At 39.9% G+C, this 16,874-nt stretch overlaps 1 protein-coding gene across 3 annotated transcripts in view; it reads left to right on the top strand.

Annotated features, from left to right (window-relative positions):
* The window catches only part of LOC134866063 (voltage-dependent R-type calcium channel subunit alpha-1E-like), a 37,953-nt gene that overhangs the window by 2,594 nt on the left and 18,485 nt on the right, over positions 1-16,874 (top strand). For all 3 annotated transcript variants that reach the window (XM_063885972.1, XM_063885973.1, XM_063885971.1), the window contains exons 3-17: positions 8,778-8,881; positions 9,727-9,885; positions 11,091-11,281; positions 11,365-11,468; positions 11,551-11,666; positions 12,758-12,811; positions 13,059-13,139; positions 13,270-13,479; positions 13,586-13,698; positions 14,343-14,455; positions 14,572-14,703; positions 15,003-15,072; positions 15,475-15,592; positions 15,716-15,783; positions 15,921-15,988. In XM_063885972.1, the coding sequence (XP_063742042.1) occupies positions 8,778-8,881; positions 9,727-9,885; positions 11,091-11,281; positions 11,365-11,468; positions 11,551-11,666; positions 12,758-12,811; positions 13,059-13,139; positions 13,270-13,479; positions 13,586-13,698; positions 14,343-14,455; positions 14,572-14,703; positions 15,003-15,072; positions 15,475-15,592; positions 15,716-15,783; positions 15,921-15,988 (1,701 nt within the window). The remainder of the gene's footprint in view (positions 1-8,777; positions 8,882-9,726; positions 9,886-11,090; positions 11,282-11,364; positions 11,469-11,550; positions 11,667-12,757; positions 12,812-13,058; positions 13,140-13,269; positions 13,480-13,585; positions 13,699-14,342; positions 14,456-14,571; positions 14,704-15,002; positions 15,073-15,474; positions 15,593-15,715; positions 15,784-15,920; positions 15,989-16,874) is intronic.

The raw sequence follows: 16,874 nt of genomic DNA, 5'->3' as shown, positions 1-16,874 counted from the left end.
TGGACATTTTTTGAATCGACCAAAGTTATATACCGTCTTTGTAGACATCAGAGAACAATTTAAAATATCAGATAGTTACATTCTATGGCCATTTTATATGACTATCAATATATATATATTTTCTATTCTATGCCTACATTCTCTGCTTCTGTATGGTAAAGTTGCATTGCATGGTCACATTTTAGCATAGCTCTATGCTGGAGTTGTATGAAATAGAGCAAAGTCATGAACTTTTACAAAATAGTGCAGATAACGTTATATCAGGGAAACGGCAGCTTGAAATGAATCGCAGTAGCTCTGCTAATCAGATGGCTAGTTGTATTGAACCATTAGATAGTTTCTCTCTTATTACCAAAACAAATTGCCTTTTATTACTTTTTTGGTCACAGGGTTGGGATTCATCAACATTTTTTCAAATGTATTTAGTCATTTAAATAGTTTGTAGTCCAACAGTCAGTCTTTTCACCTTTCCATGCTAACCTCTGTTCCAGTAGCTTCAATTATTTATTTATACAGGATTTCTTTTGATTTGTCATTCAGCAAAACTGAAACAACGTTGTTGGCATATTTGTCTTTATTCTCAGCAAGATTTATTTTGAAACAAGGATTATTTTGTGAGCAATAAACAACATCTAATCAATTGTCTTAGAGCCCAGGCAAAGCAACAAAATCTATAGGGGAGCACAATGCTAGTTGTAGCGCTGCTGAGGTGGAGTTTGGCTTTCTGTACAGGAGCAGACGACTAGTGAGTAAGTGTTTCAGTAATGTACTGCTTTGTCTGCGAATTAACAGAGGTTTGTAGGTTTGTAGGTTCTGCTGCTAAAAAGATATAGGGTTAACTTCCTCAGAATATGACTTTTATGTTTTTTGAGACTTAATAGCATACATTTTACCCAATAAACCAACTTTGAAAAGATAAACCTGATTTTGGAAGAGGTACTCAGAAGTTCTACTCAAGTAAAATGCATAATAACATAAGGAAACTAATCTGTCCTCTAAGACTTTACTTATATAAACATAAGTGTATGTTAATGTTGCAGATAGTGAAGGTAAAGTTTGTTTTTGATGGATAGTAATAATACATCATAATGTTTAAGTTGTTTTTATTTTGGATTAAAAATCAGAATCTTCAAAGTAACTAAAGCTGTTAAATGAATGTCGTGAAGCAAGAACTGCAACATTTTTCTCCAACATGTAGTGCAGTAGAAGTATAAAGGAGCAGAAAGGTAAAGTAGCCAATAATAAATATTCCACATGTAACAGAGAGGGTTTAAATCATGCATAATGTTTGTGTGCCCTTGTACGTAGGCGTCCAAATGCTGTCTTTTAATTCTGAATTTGGTTTGACTCTATGATGAATTACAAACTCCACTGGTTGAATGAGAGTGTGCATGGGGGGTGGAAAGTTTTAAATTAATGCTCAACAACTCATTGTGCAATTAATTTTGACAGAAGTCATTTTTACTTTACCAGGCTGTGGCTGGTGAACCAAAAGATTAATTTGGAGACACTGATTGTCAAGTCATGTCGGTGCATTCATGCATGTGACGCTGCTTGTGTCAACGTTTATCAATGTTGTTGCCACCGTGCTTGTACTGCATTGTAAAGGCATGCAATCCACACATGATGCACCAATGTCAGACACACGGTCAGCAGTGGTGACCCTAACATTCCTTATTGTTGATATGTTGTTGTTAGTCTTTCTCTATAAACATATTAACCTCCGCAGGAAAACACAACACATAAATGGAAAGGAAGTGTGTGTTTCCACGGCTCTGCAGTCAGTGATGGGTGGGTGGATAAGTGGATTGGCAGTTGTGTCTAAAACATGCCTTGGTTCGCCCCCAGGACCTCTGTGAATTAAATGTGAATGCAGCGCTGTTATGCAAAAGCGTTTTTAAAAAATAGATGGATGAAAGGGAGTAAGAGAGAAGAAAAGAGAGGAAACAAGTGGGGCAAATGGCGACGGAGTCAGGAAAAAACATATTGAAAACCCTTTTGTTCCTTTTAAAGACGGGGTTAAAGGAAATTAGTTGCGCAATAGTTGTGCATTGTTTTACATGATGCTTTTTATGGTTAAGTGTACAGTATTCAGCATGCAGGAGAGAGATTGCTGCTGGCGTGTTGACATCTCATTTCAACCTGACACCCACAGCTTTCTCTTTCTCAGTATCTCTTATTTCTCAGTCTATCTTCCTCTCTTGCTGTGTTTCTCTCTCTGCCTCTTACATAAAAGACATTTGCAGACCAGTTAGTGCCGGTCTAAACAGCTGTGGTGTTGACAAATTTCTACTGAATACACAGGGTTAAAGTGTTTAGTCAGTGATAATGATGTGCTCAGAACAGTTGTTATCTTAACAGTACTGGTTGATTTGGGAATCTCTGTCAGGCGTCAGTCATTGTTTGCTGCAAAACATTAAGCTTTCAGTTTCTCAATATTCGGCTCGTTAGCCAAAAATAAATTAAGAAATGTTGGGTAGAAAAGCAACAGCTCGTCGTTAACAAGCCTTTGACTAGTTGTGAATTTAAAACAGTTTGAGACTTGACTGAGGAAACTTGTCAGTATAATTATCTTTCTTAATCCTTCATAGGCATTCAGTATCATTTTTGATTTAAACCTTAAAGTAATAGAGTAAAACTATGTATGAAGATAATCATTTCATGTACATTTCCCGGCAGGCTTTAATTTGTAGTTTCCATTTCACAGTCAACGCAGAGTGTGGTGTTTCAGCAAAGTGTGGCTAAATAAATACACTTGTTGTACATTTTAGCACTTAAATTGTTCTGTTGTAACCGTCCAGATATACACAGCTGCAGGAAAGTGTCCTATTTAACCATCAGCCCATCAAGCACACAGAAAGTGAGTGTTGCCTAAAATAGAACTTTGGCGTAGGATATCACTTGAAGGCCAGCGGTGCAAGTTGTGTAACATTGAGTTCATGGAGGTTGGAGCGAGCTGCGGACCCAATTACAGTTCTCAAAACCACGCTGCTGGGAACATGTGAACGTGTGTGCCTTACATAAGAATTTTCATCAGGGATACATTTTTAATATTTGTTTTCTCAGTTAACTGATTTATTGTTTGACCTCCCCTACATTTTATTTAAGAGAGAAGGTAAGGGATTTATTCAAGTTGAAAATGCTTCATCCTTGGACCAAATACCCAGAGTTTACTATCATACCAGGGAATATTTACATTTGAGTGGGCAGAATTTTAACTGATTGTATTGGTTGTCGAATTAAGGTTCTTGGGATCGACAAATCCACCAATCACCAAATGTGTGTCTGTGTAGGTCAAGCACTGCATGAATTACAGCACACTGAGCACAAAGCAGGGCAAAGACATGATGATACTGTATGAATTGACTCACATTTAAGTCCAAAAATATTTATACAACTTTTTAAGCTTGGAGTCTTAACATAAGGTATGAGACGGGTTTAAGCGTTATGGGTTTGGAGGCCACCGGAGAGCAGTTTGAAAAGTTTGGTGAAGCTATCAATGCAGTTCACCTTCAAGACGCCATAATCTACATTTTAAAAATAACAATGAATCAAATGATATTGTGAAAGGTTTAAATATCACCCAATCTGCAGCAGGTTTCTACCAGGTTTTAGCCCTTTGTTTAGCTGTCCAACAACTACAATGTGTTGGATCAGTATCTCTGCTCCAATAGACAGCTGTTTTTCAGTGAATAATACTCTGTGTACTAACTGCTCCCCTTCAGGCAGAATGCAGATACAGCTAGCAGCTAGCAGCTAGCTGGTCAGCATAGTCGAGCATTTAGAGGGACATATATTTCACTCAGGAGTTGGTGGAGACCAAAAAGTGAGCTGAAAGAGATGAATGTACTCATCAGGGGGCCAGAAACACGATTAATGAATGATGATTGCTCAATGTGTCTATAAGAAAGCAGTTTGTTAACTATTTTGCTATATCGACTTAGGAGGCGGCCCCGAAGGGACCAAAAATGGTAACTGTATTCCATGAGAAACAGTGGTGCCTCACCCAGAATCAGTGATGCATTTGATCGAATAGTTTGAAGTGTGATCTGTTGCACCTTTTACTGTACTAACAGGATTGTTACACCAACAAATCTGTTTCTATTGACTCAACTGTTGAAGTTAAGCTCTTCAACTGAGTGTAAAATGCACACAGTTGGCGGTGTACTTTCTGCTGCTGACAGACCATCTTATCCAATTCCACACACATCTGGTAACTGATGACCTGGTTTCCTGCCACCTATCTGACACATTTTCTGCTAGCACATATGCTGCTCCACACACTCAAACACACACATACACACACACAAATACATGCACAGTCTGGTGGCACAGTACAAGTAAGTCAGACTTAAAAGAAAACACACGTGTCATAGAGGCCGGTTGGGAATAAAATCGAGGCCAGTGGGCCAGCGCTGGCGGCATTCATTCCATTTTCACATTATTGAATTGATAGAAGCGGCTCTCCTGGGACATTGAGCTCAATTAAAATCCTTAATCTGAGCAAAGAGTGTGTAGCAAAAAGGACAACACCCAGATAATTTTACGCACGGACCAATTTAAATCGGGGATTTCTAAAATGGTCAATTATATCCTGAGGCAAGCAGACATCACATGTGGACTTGATGCTTTGATCAGAATTAAAATGTCTCCCCAATGGCTTGTGCCTGTGCCTGTTTGTTACTCCACTTATTGGGCTGATGATGGTACATGTTGTTTCTTGTAAACCTGTTGCCCTCATGTTGCCTGGTTATTTCTGACAACTCCCTAATCGCACAGGAATGATATTCATCACCCTCAGCTTCCCATCATGTTGTGTTACAGATGTCTGCTTTCCCTTTTTGCCGCACTCTGCTGTCGCTCTTACAGTGTGACACTTTGCTAAAGTCAGTGCTCCTTATACAGGATGAATAATACAGCTAGGTGGGAGTTGGGAGTGATTCATTAGCCATCTGGCTCAAAGACAGACATACAGGAGTGAGTCATTGGCATCATCACCCCTCGACACCGATTGGGCATCACAAACTGAAGGCTCAGTTTGTAGATGGGTGTGGTGCACTGGAAGTAGAGGGGAGAAAGTTGATTGTTTTGATCCTAGTGCTGGATTAATACTGCCTGCCCCCCCCCCTTTTTCGGAGCGTTGTGTAAGTCTGAGGTGATGTTAGTAACATGGCTTTAATACCATCCACAGCTGGTATTGATAACCCTTATAAGTGTGTGTGTGTGTGTGTGTATGTGTCTGTAGGCAGATTTCTGTGCACAACACAAACTAGCTCTCACAAAGAGTTTAGTTGTTACAACACTCACTACAACTGGACTATATTTTTTGATGTTGCACTTCTATTTAACAACTCATTTATTAGAAATAAGAACCAAGCACTTGAGGGGACTTGGCAAAATATGTGATGGATTTACAATCAGCTGGTGCGACCCAATCCTGGAGGTTTCAGGGCAATGGGTAAATTAGTCTGATGTCACTCTGTGCGGCACATGATGCACAGATATTTTACAACAATGGCAGGAAATTAAGATTTAAGCTCTTGACAACATCAAGTGTATTATGCAAAGTGTTTAAAACGACAGGTGCAGTGGTTTCGGCTCTAAATGTGGTCTCATTTTTGAACTGAACAAACAATAGCATACAGTCCCAGGTGGCTTTTCTTTGGAAAGCCCATTATTCTATGACTAATCATTTTTTTAATGTAATTCCAATCCAACAGAGCACTATTACTGTTGCCATTAGACCCACAATGCATTTTTTCTCCCAGATATAAATCAAAGCCATTAATTTGTTGACGCATTATGTTGACGTTGATTCAGCCGGACATTACCATACAGAGCTGTGCTTGAACGGTGAGCAACGTGATGCTGCTGATTGCTGTAGTTTTTGGAGGCGTTCTTCGTGTAGGTGGAGGTGTGTGGGAGAGGCTACATTCTGTGCATGTAATGAATTCAGCCTCTCCAGAGCCAGCTTGCTATAAAACTGTGCAACAGTGCTTCACTTAAGGAGACAAAGAGGAAGAGATTAGCCTCTCAGTATGAACATGAACTTGGCGCTGAACTGTAATACAGTTGAATCTGTAGAGGTGTTTGTGTGTTTGTGTGCCTGTCCACTGTGTTTCCTTGTCCCTTTGCTGTACTGAAAGCCTCGACAGTGATAGCGTTTCCTGTCTGCATTTATTCTATTACAAATTCTTTATATCAGGGGAATCTTTTTACTCTACACACTGGATGTATTTTGTAGTGTGTTTTGAAATGAAGGATACACTTGGCAATTAAGTTTAATAGAACAAATCAAAGATATAAACTTAAAAGAATCCGGAAAAAAAAGAAAATCAAATGTATACATCAATGCAATTTTCAATGACATTTTGATCCAAATTGGGTTTTTGAATGTGTGTGAACGTAAGTTTCTAAGAGCATTAGGCGCAGCTCTGTTTGAATGAGGTGTGAAAGGGTGAACGACTTCTAAAGCGCTTTGAGGGGTCGTAAAGACCCAATAAAGCGCTATATAAGTACAGTCCATTTACTATTTTACTATTTATCAATGTCTTGTTGTCAGTGTTTGAAAAGCAAGCTACTTTTTCAGAGGATTAAAGAGAATCGGCTGTTTCATGTACAAGCAGGTGAGCAATATATATTTTGAGGCTCCGTGATTAATCAAAGTATTCTAACCTACTTGTGTTGAAGGAATTATTACATTTAAACCTTGTCACAAAATGTATGTAAGAAAAAATATTCTAAACCTGACAAAAGCATACGTGGGGATGAATCACTAGATCATAAACAAAATACAGATATAAGACAAAATATTTGCCTTCGTTTTGAGCCTCTGCTGAGTTGCTGTGCTCTAAAGTGCAGCCTTGAAGGAGTGGTGCTGCTGCTGTCTTTGTTCTGTGAGTTGGGTTTGAAGGCTATTTCCGCAAACTCCCACTCCTCTGCTCCCGCACCGTCTCAGTGTCTCTCGCTGTGCCATCTCTTTGTCTGACATTCAATCACTCGCCTAATTTATTGACGAGAGTTAGATTTGACATGCTGCCCCTGATAGTTCGTTATTTTAGTGTAGAAAACAAAGCTTATAAAACAAAACATACCTTTCCTCACTGATTTCACAGAATGGCATATACAACGTGCAATATTTACTGGTATGTAAATAAGGTTACAGTATTCTCTGATTTCAACTTTAATCTGCCTAATTATTTCTAACCTGTAGATAACACTGATGATGTCATATTCCTGAAACTCTACAACTTAGATTTAACGTTAAAATAGAAAGATGTGGAGTTTGTGCAGTCTGAAAATCCTGACCGTGTCTTTTCCTCGGGTGTAAGAAAATACGCTGTCAAGTAGTATTTGGCTACTACAGCTTTTTATAGCTTGACCTGCTCTACATTATTAAGTGTCTCTTATGCATCCCTTGGGCACAGCAAAATCCCTGCAGTAGCCCTTTAATATTTGTGACTACGCAACTTGTAAATATCAGTTTCCCCGAGAGAAGTCCCCAGTTTTTTCCACAGAGATGAAACCTTGCTACAATGCTTCCTGTGAATTCACCTCAAACACTAGTCTATTATACCTATTATTTAAAGATGCTAGTTATATTTATTATCGTTAACTACAACCAAGGCAGCGTAGCGTTCAGGATTGACAAAAAAATCAAAAATGTTTTTCAGGATTATCGGCAGAAGTGTGGAACGTGGCTTCGCTCATTCACTCGCTCATCGGCCTCGCTCCCTCCCACTGCTTTCAGGAGAGATTCTGCGTGGGCTTACACTTGAGTTTCTGCCATGTGCTTTCTACCCCCTGCTTTTTCTATCTCTCTCTCTCTCTCTCTCACTCACACCCACAAACACACATACACACACACACACACACACACACACTCACACACACCCTCCCCCATAATTTCATTTGCCATCCAAAGATTTTATGAGTTGGTATATTTGTATGGTGAGTTAATCAGAGAGAGAAATGTGGGAATCATTTGGATTTCTTGGATAATTTACACAACTTAATTCAATTATTACTTGAATAAAAAGTTGACATTGATCCTTTCATGGTTGCGGTTCAAGGCTTAATGGTTTTCGTTTACCAAATCGACTCAATTGATATCACCTTTAATATATAGAGAATGTTTGGCAGTAACACTGTAGCACTTTTTCATCATTTGTTATAAGATCATCTTTCTCTAATTAGAAATAATACAAAACTAAAGCCTATTTTTTTCCATTGCTACAAGAATCATTACATGTGTTTTGCAGTGTAAGTCGGTAAGAGATTGCCTGCAGGTTGCTCGTGTTGTTGTTTGTGTGTAGGTGGAGGGACATCAATGTGTGTGTGGGTGGATGTGAGTAGATATGCCTGCCAGGTGTAGCTGTGCATTCTTTGTCTCACCGTACGAGTGTGGTACATCAAATTTATGTACAGTACCCTCTCAACGGCTGCATTGTTGTCAGCATTACAGCCAATCAATCTGTTTTTTTCCTCTTCCTGTCTTCATCCTTTTTGTTACCTTTCAATTATTTCTCTCAATGAATGTATTTAACACCACAGATATTTAAATTCATCTATTGGAGCTGGGCTAGATGTATCTACCAGTGTATGTCCTTGCTCAATTTTCTCTTTCTCAATCCAAATGTATTTTCCTTTACAGGCCGTCACAAGTAATAGCTAATAATTTAACTCTCAAAGTGTTTGCCAAGCAGCCCTACACCATCAAAAGTATCTGTGGAGTAAGTATACATAATGTGTGTATGTATGTGTGTGTTGCCCATCAGGATCCTGGCCACTGCTGGAGCCCACATGAACATCCCCGTCGACCTTCGGACCCTGAGGGCCGTGCGAGTGCTCAGACCTCTTAAACTCGTCTCAGGGATACCCAGTGAGTCAGCCACCTAACCTGCACTGCGAGGTCCAACTAACTGATATAAAATGCAAAGAACGGATGATTATTCTTTGCAAGTAAATTTTAGGACTTTTTCAGCTGTCAGTAATCTTCGATTTCGTTTTACTCCTCGGAAAATATGTGTTCCAAAAACATTCAGAAAATTGAATTTGTTGTTGCAAGGTTATGCGTAATCTCTCTACTGTGTAAGGCAGACCGTCCTTACATTTGTTTGTGTATAATTTCAAGGTTTAAGATTAATGTTGAGGTCCTTTTAAGCTTAAAGCCTGTACATTTTCCAACGATACTGCAGTAAGTTTCCCCAACCCACCGATGAATACGCCACATTTAGAAGCTATGGTGTACGGCAGGTCATTGGCACCTTTGTTTCCTAGAAACCTTTGAAACACAGCCAGGACATGTAGAAACATTTCCAAAAGCAGGTGTATCGCAGTTTATTTTCCATTCTTAACAGCTATTTACTGCTTTAATAGTAACAAGACTAAATTCTGTTGTTCATCTTGAGGAAGTTAGGTGGAAAGAAAAACTCATGGCAGAATCCGAGGCTACTGAATATGTTCTTCTGAGTCTCAAGCTGGGTTTTGGCAGGATTTTACTTTTAAAGATTCAACTGCCATCACTGTGGTGATACAAACCTGTTGGAAAACACAAAATATACTTCATTTGCATTTGAAATAACATATGTTTTAGTGCAAGTAGCATCAACTCTAAATGAGCAAAGAGGAGGCACTGACAAATACATTTAACTTACAATATTGCAAGGAAAAGTACTGTGTCGTTATCCCTGAACAGGATGTCTTTTTCTTTGTGAATGCTTCAAGGCCTGCAGATTGTGCTGAAGTCCATCATGAAGGCCATGATCCCGCTGCTACAGATCGGCCTGCTGTTGTTCTTTGCCATCCTCATGTTCGCCATCATTGGTCTGGAGTTTTACAGCGGGAAGCTTCACCAAACCTGCCTGCCATCTGTCGATCTCCTTGGTGCGTTTCTTTGTCTTGTATAGCAAAGAGGGCAGTCGTCTCTCTTGCTTAAAGAGTGCGAGACACAAGACAAAAGCTTTGGATTCAGTCCTGAATAGGCAGATGTCTTAAAACACAAACCACAATATCTTATCATTGTGTTGCTTTTGTCCTGGAATTTTTGGCTACTTTTTTGTTTTGTAAATCACTGGTTCAATCTGGATTAAATGAAAAGATATTTCCGATGTGTTAAGGGGGTCAAATATTGTCACTAAATCCAAAACAAAGCTCTTGATGCGAGACTTTTGGAGTTCGAATAAAAAGTCTGCTTCACATTAAAACTAGAAACATTTTCACCCTTTAGTTTTAATGCTTAGAAGGCATTATGATGCCCAACAGTTTAAGGATTAATTTTGGCTTGACTGCCTCACCATCTGTGGGCACCTTCTGTCTTGAGGTGAGCCTGCTTTTTATCACAAAACTGAAGCAATTGTCACACTTTTTTGGATGATTAAATATTCACTTTGATGGGTTTACCAGCAGGTACAGTACACCAAAAGTGGTTTGCTCAAATGTCTCAAGCAGAGGGTGTGAAACTCTTTGTTTCAGACTGTGAGGCTTTGATAGATTACGGAGCTAAGAGGTATTATTAGAGTTGTTGCTGGCTAATTTAGCTGCTGCTTAATTACTCAACAACTACTCTGTAATCACGCGCCACACCATAGCATTTACTGTCATCTCCCAGCACCACTTATAGATGGTTTTAAGATATTAAACCTAAATAGGTATAAACAGTATTTAGAAGACGAAAATGAACCTTAAATTCTATAATTTCCCAGAATACTCATAGTTTAAAGAAACCCTCCAGACATGTTTCATGTAAAAATGTTTACATACAATCTCATTTTTTAACAGAAGGGGACTTGTATCAATATTTGCCATCACTGCAGAACACAAAATCTGCAGCAAAAGTCTTATTAAGTTGTCTAGTAAAAGCACATGTAATAGAATAAATGACGTGAGATAACATCCAGTAAAAAAAGTGGTTCCTTAGCGTGTTGTTCTGTAAAGCTCATTCTTCAACATATTTTTTGTAAATACAACAACTTGTGGTAACAAACATGCAGGATACACAAAATAACGTTGAATAAAAGTGAGTGAGAGTGAGAGTTTGTGTTAATAACAAAAGCTGCGTCGGTTACTACATGTTTCCTTTTTTTTTGTAGAAAATGAGACGGTTGATTCGTCAGAGTTGGCATTTGCCTGCGGAGTCAGGAAGTGTCCAGAGGGCTACGACTGCAACGACACCTGGATCGGACCCAACGACGGCATCACGCAGTTCGACAACATCCTGTTCGCCGTGCTCACCGTCTTCCAGTGTATCACCATGGAGGGATGGACGGCGGTTCTCTATAATGTGAGCTTCAGTTCTGCTGAAAGGAATGAACCTCGCAGCATCAGGCAGTTGTTGTGTTATAACATGAATGAAATGGGTTTCAGACCAACGATGCTTTGGGTACCACATGGAACTGGATGTACTTCATCCCTCTCATCATCATTGGCTCGTTCTTCGTGCTGAACCTGGTTTTGGGAGTCCTGTCCGGGTGAGTGTGACTCTTCCTCTGTGGATAATAACACTGATGATTAGGTCTGTATTACTTATGTTTGTTTTGCTTCCTTATTCAGAGAGTTTGCCAAGGAGAGGGAGAGGGTGGAGAACAGGCGGGCCTTCATGAAGCTTCGCCGCCAGCAGCAGGTGGAAAGAGAACTGAACGGCTACAGAGCCTGGATAGACAGGGCAGGTACTGGGCCACAGAACCACTTCACATCTGCACACACATACCTGGATGTTTAATGGCGGAATGGAGGGACAATAGGTCCCCCACCCCTGTTACCTACGGTAAAAAACTAGAGCCACAAATTCATAGAGACATTTTGTGACTTTGCTTTACTCTTTAGTAATTTTGCTGTCTCTTTGTGGTCTTTTTGTGTCTCTTTTTTATTGTTAACATCTCTTTTTGCTTATTTAGTTTCTCCTTCTTCATTTTGCGTTTAAATTTCGTATTTCTTATCTGAAGTTTTTTTTATATTTTGGACTTCCAAACGATACATTTTAGAAGTAACTCTGTAAGCACAAGTAGTAGTAGGACAATTCAATTATAACATGTGCTTATACTGTGCAAAGCCAAATGCATTTAAAGGCACTTCTATTTACTCTCTGAAATACATTTACTGTTGCTTTATGGTCAGTCATTTTCACAGCTGATTTCGTAAAGCTATCTCTCTGCAACAGACACGCCGTTTTTGAATCTGCAGTACAGTATTTCCCTTGAATTTCACACACACACACACACACACACACACACACACACACACACACACACACACACACACACACACACACACTGTGGTGTAATGGCAATCTACATTGCTAGTCTCCCACGCAAGTAAAGGGTGCAAAAAGGTTATACTGACTCACTGACTACATTTTTGTGGACACCCTTGTGTGTGTGTGTGTGTGTGTGTGTGTGTGTGTGTGTGTGTGTGTGTGTGTGTGTGTGTGTGTGTGTGTGTGTGTGTGTGTGTGCGTGTGCGGGCGTGTGCGTGAGAGATGCAGTGCATATTTATGTGGGTGAGTGTGGGAAGAGAGAGAGAGAGACAGAGACAGAGAGAGAGAGATATTGCGAGAATTTAAGAGCGAATAAGAGCTCTTTCTCCAAAGAAGGTCATAGCGGCCTCTCAAAGTTACATTCACATCAGTTCCTGTAAATGTTAGCCAAAATCCTAAAGAGTACAACCATTGAATGTATATTTTCATGCCTGATTATTGAAATTGTGCCACTTTTTAAAGCAAATAAATCTGTGTATAACTTCACGTTTTATGGTATTACAGAGGAGGTAATGCTGGCAGAGGAGAATAAAAGTTCTGGGAGATCGCCGTTAGATGGTGAGTCCACACACCTTAATAAACACTGCTGGTTACACATGGATCTGTGATGATTCAATATTATATAAGGGCCAACTATATACTCTGTCTCGTTGGATTAACTAAGGTTTACTCAATATCTATGTCTCGTAACATGTCAAACATACATCCTTCCACACTGACTTAAAGTACAGAGGTGGATAACCAAGAAAGACTATTTCCTTTGAAGTGTTTCCGATTTATAAGAAATATAAAAATGTATTTTCAGTGCTAAAGAGAGCAAGTAAGAAGACCGGTGCACGGAGAGGAGCGCCGGGGGACGAGAAGTATACAGACATGTCTACTGCCAGTGAGTGAAAAATGATGTTCAGTTACTCACAGCCTTAAGAGCAGACTTCCTCTCCTAAGACACATACTGTATTTTTATCCTACAACTTTCTTACCCTCCTGAAATGATCTTTTCCGTATTTCTCGCTCAGGCATGTCTCGATCCAGGATGAACTTCCGCAGCGGCCGGAGAGGCCCGGCAGCCTACTTGCGGCGTAAAGAGCGCATGCTACGCATCTCCATCCGCCGCATGGTGAAGACAGACACTTTCTACCTGATGGTGCTCAGCCTGGTGGCTCTCAACACCATCTGTGTAGCCATCGTCCACCACAACCAGCCCGACTGGCTGACCATCTTCCTCTGTGGGTTTCACTTTGTACATTATAGTATAACTTACTACTTTACAAGTCAAAAGGTTGCCTCATTCTCGTTGTACTTAATTGATTTTGTTTGTTTTCTCCTCTCCAGACTATGCAGAGTTTGTGTTTCTGGGGCTGTTTTTGGCTGAGATGTTTTTAAAAATGTATGGTCTGGGTTTCCGGCTCTACTTCCATTCATCTTTCAACTGCTTCGACTGTGGGGTGAGGTCCTTCATAACTTTTCCGACTCGTATAACTCTCAAAAAGAAGGAAAAATAAACTAATAGAAATTCTATTAATATCACAAAACTGTTGCAGAACGAGGAATAACAAAGTGTGAATACAGTGAACATTTCTTACTTTGGATTCTTGTTAGAAATGTTTTGTATAATTTGAATATATAAAAACTTAAATCCACAAGTAAAACATGATGACCACTATACTTACCACATAAAAACACATGCGTAATTCATAAGAAGCCTGTAATATCAAATAAACAATAAAGCTGAAAATACTTGTTACACATACACAATAATAGGGAATAGTGACATTTTGAAAATAGGACCGAAAAGGTCATTTTTCTGAGTCATTTGCTTTACCTGTTTGGGTTTAAAGAGTGCTACTACATCCTCAAAATAAGCAGCTCAGTCAGCTGTGATCTTTAAGTCTCCCATGCTACCAATATGGCATCTAAGGGTTAGGACCATTAACTTTTTTTTATGGATTTGAGAAGGAATTAATGAGTCCAATAAAAAAAACGACATCTCTTCTCATTTACTCTGGATAAGATTTTGATGTTGCCAATTTGCTGCTGGTCAGATGGAGACAATTGGACATGATTGTTGGTTGTTGCGGTTGTGTTTCAGGTCATTGTTGGCAGCATCTTTGAGGTGGTTTGGGGCTTCTTCAGGCCCGGCATGTCATTTGGGATCAGCGTACTGAGGGCGCTGAGACTCCTGAGAATATTCAAAATAACCAAGTAAGGAAGACAAAGTGGATTTTTCCCTGAGTTGAGTGTATTTTGTGTAAACATTCCCACTTTGTTTTGTTCAAAAAAGACAAAAAACATGTGATTTATTTGTTTTTTTTCATCAGATACTGGGCCTCTCTCAGGAACCTGGTTGTGTCCCTCATGAGCTCTATGAAATCCATCATCAGCCTGCTGTTTCTCCTCTTTCTTTTCATCGTGGTGTTTGCTCTGCTGGGGATGCAGCTTTTTGGGGGAAGGTGAGTAATAGGACTTCTAAACATCCTAATTTCTTGGGTTGTAGAGGACTGCTTTCTTTTCTGGTCGTGATTGGTGATGCTTGATGTAGAATAGAATATTTTAAGCTACATATCAGATCGTGCAATGTTAGCTACACACCCTGCAAACTGAACTGCAGTTTCTTGAATGATAAAGAGGAGAGGAAATGACATGTCCAGATGAAAATAGCTCTGCATCCTCCTCCTCCTCTTCTTCCTCCTCCTCCACCTATTCTTCCTTGGTTGTATCTGACCCTGCTTTCTATCTTCCTTCCCTCTAGGTTCATCTTTGAAGATTACACTCCCACCAACTTTGACACGTTTCCAGCTGCCATCATGACAGTGTTTCAGGTTTGGCTCCCACAGATCCCATCTCATTCGGCTTGCTCTCCATGACACATTGCACCCTGGGATATTTCGCACCCCAGGCGCAGATTAAACAACTCTGCTCACTCGCTCTACACCCCCTGCCTCCGCTATCATCCCACACAACCATGCACACATATGCGCACATGAATATCAGAAACGTGAACAAATCCACATCAGATCTGCTACAAAAACCAACCGCACTGTGGGAGAGTGTTTTGATTGACACAAACAGTAATTACCTATCTCCTTGACAATTTGAATACCATATCTTGAACGGGTTTGCAGACAGGGAATAAATATACCCATTTTGGTGATTTTTTTTAGGCAGATCAAATATGAGCAACATAATTATTTATGCTAAATATTCTGTGCATTTGCCTACAGATTCTGACAGGTGAGGACTGGAACGAGGTGATGTATAACGGGATTCGCTCGCAGGGTGGAGTGCAGTACGGCATGTGGTCATCAATCTACTTCATAGTGCTCACCCTGTTTGGAAACTGTATCCTTAATCACTCTTCAGAAGTGGGCTGTCAGTGGATTCTTGAGTAAAAGCTGTAATTAAAGTAATTAAAGTGCTGCATTCAAAGTTTGTTGTGCTGGTTCTTAACTGCTTTCATGACAGACACACTGCTGAATGTCTTCTTGGCCATCGCTGTGGATAATCTGGCCAACGCACAGGAACTGACAAAGGTCTGAGAACAGTTTTTACCTCTGTTTTGATATTTAAGTATACTTAATGCACACATACAATGATGTATGTTATATGTGCGATAATAGTAGTCACAGTACATGGCTAATTAAATGTTTATTTATTTTGTCTTTATCAGGATGAAGAGGAGGAGGAGGAGTTCTTCAACCAGAGATATGCCAGAGGCAGAGATGGCCTGATATCTGAGTAAGTTTTTGCTTAAAGCTAACAAAAATGAGTTTATTAGGAGGTTCTAGAGTGTGTGACTGTTTCTCAGATATGCTCTCAGATTGGGCTGTAAATTTGTCACGACTCCTCAAATAGTTTTGTGTTTATGCAGCAGCAGATGCAAGCAGTGAATTCAAACTCAATGCTTGTAGGAGAACTGGTGGGCATACTGAATGTGATCATCATGCTTCTTCTATTGTTGGAGAGATAAAGTGTCAAAATGAATTAGGTGTAACCAATAAGATGTCATTGTTTGTGGAATCTCTGAGAACCAGTGGAAGGTGTAACCGATGAATTCTCAACCTGCTCCTCAGTGTCTCTGGATGCATGGTGAATGCAAAGCTAGAAAGGCATGTTTGAGGCATTGATGACAGCACTCTGAATTGTTATGGACTGTGCCTGATTTAGAAGCATGACCTCGGAGACTGGTGTTGCAGCTGTAATGAAACTCCTTCTATAACCGTTCTTGCCTGCGAGCGGTAAACGGCAGCCTCTTTTCTTTGTAAATTAGATTCTTCACCGACCTCCCGCTCGTCCTGGTGACCTGGTGGTTTTCCCACAGGTCTAATAATCCAGTAAGTCAAGAGGATGGCAGGAGGAAGTTTTCAAATATTTTTGGGAACAGTTAGAAGTCTTAGTGTGTCACTCTATTGGGAGGAAGCACACTTGGAGTGTGTGTGTGTCAAATTATGACTAAGAATCCCTACTTAGTATTACTCTGTCATCACTGTCACCACAGTGACAATGGAGTCTCTGTTAATACTACAGTACATGTCGCAGTGGCATTACTAATGCAGAGTGACCGATTCCTTAAACACTGATTACTAAAGAGTATTCGAGTGTGCTGCAGACACACGTTACACAC

This window comes from Eleginops maclovinus, chromosome 6 (assembly GCF_036324505.1).
Source record: "Eleginops maclovinus isolate JMC-PN-2008 ecotype Puerto Natales chromosome 6, JC_Emac_rtc_rv5, whole genome shotgun sequence".
In the NCBI taxonomy this organism is placed as follows: Eukaryota; Metazoa; Chordata; class Actinopteri; order Perciformes; family Eleginopidae; genus Eleginops; species Eleginops maclovinus.
Note: the sequence above shows the minus strand (reverse complement) of the source record. Positions and strands in the feature narration are given on the sequence as shown.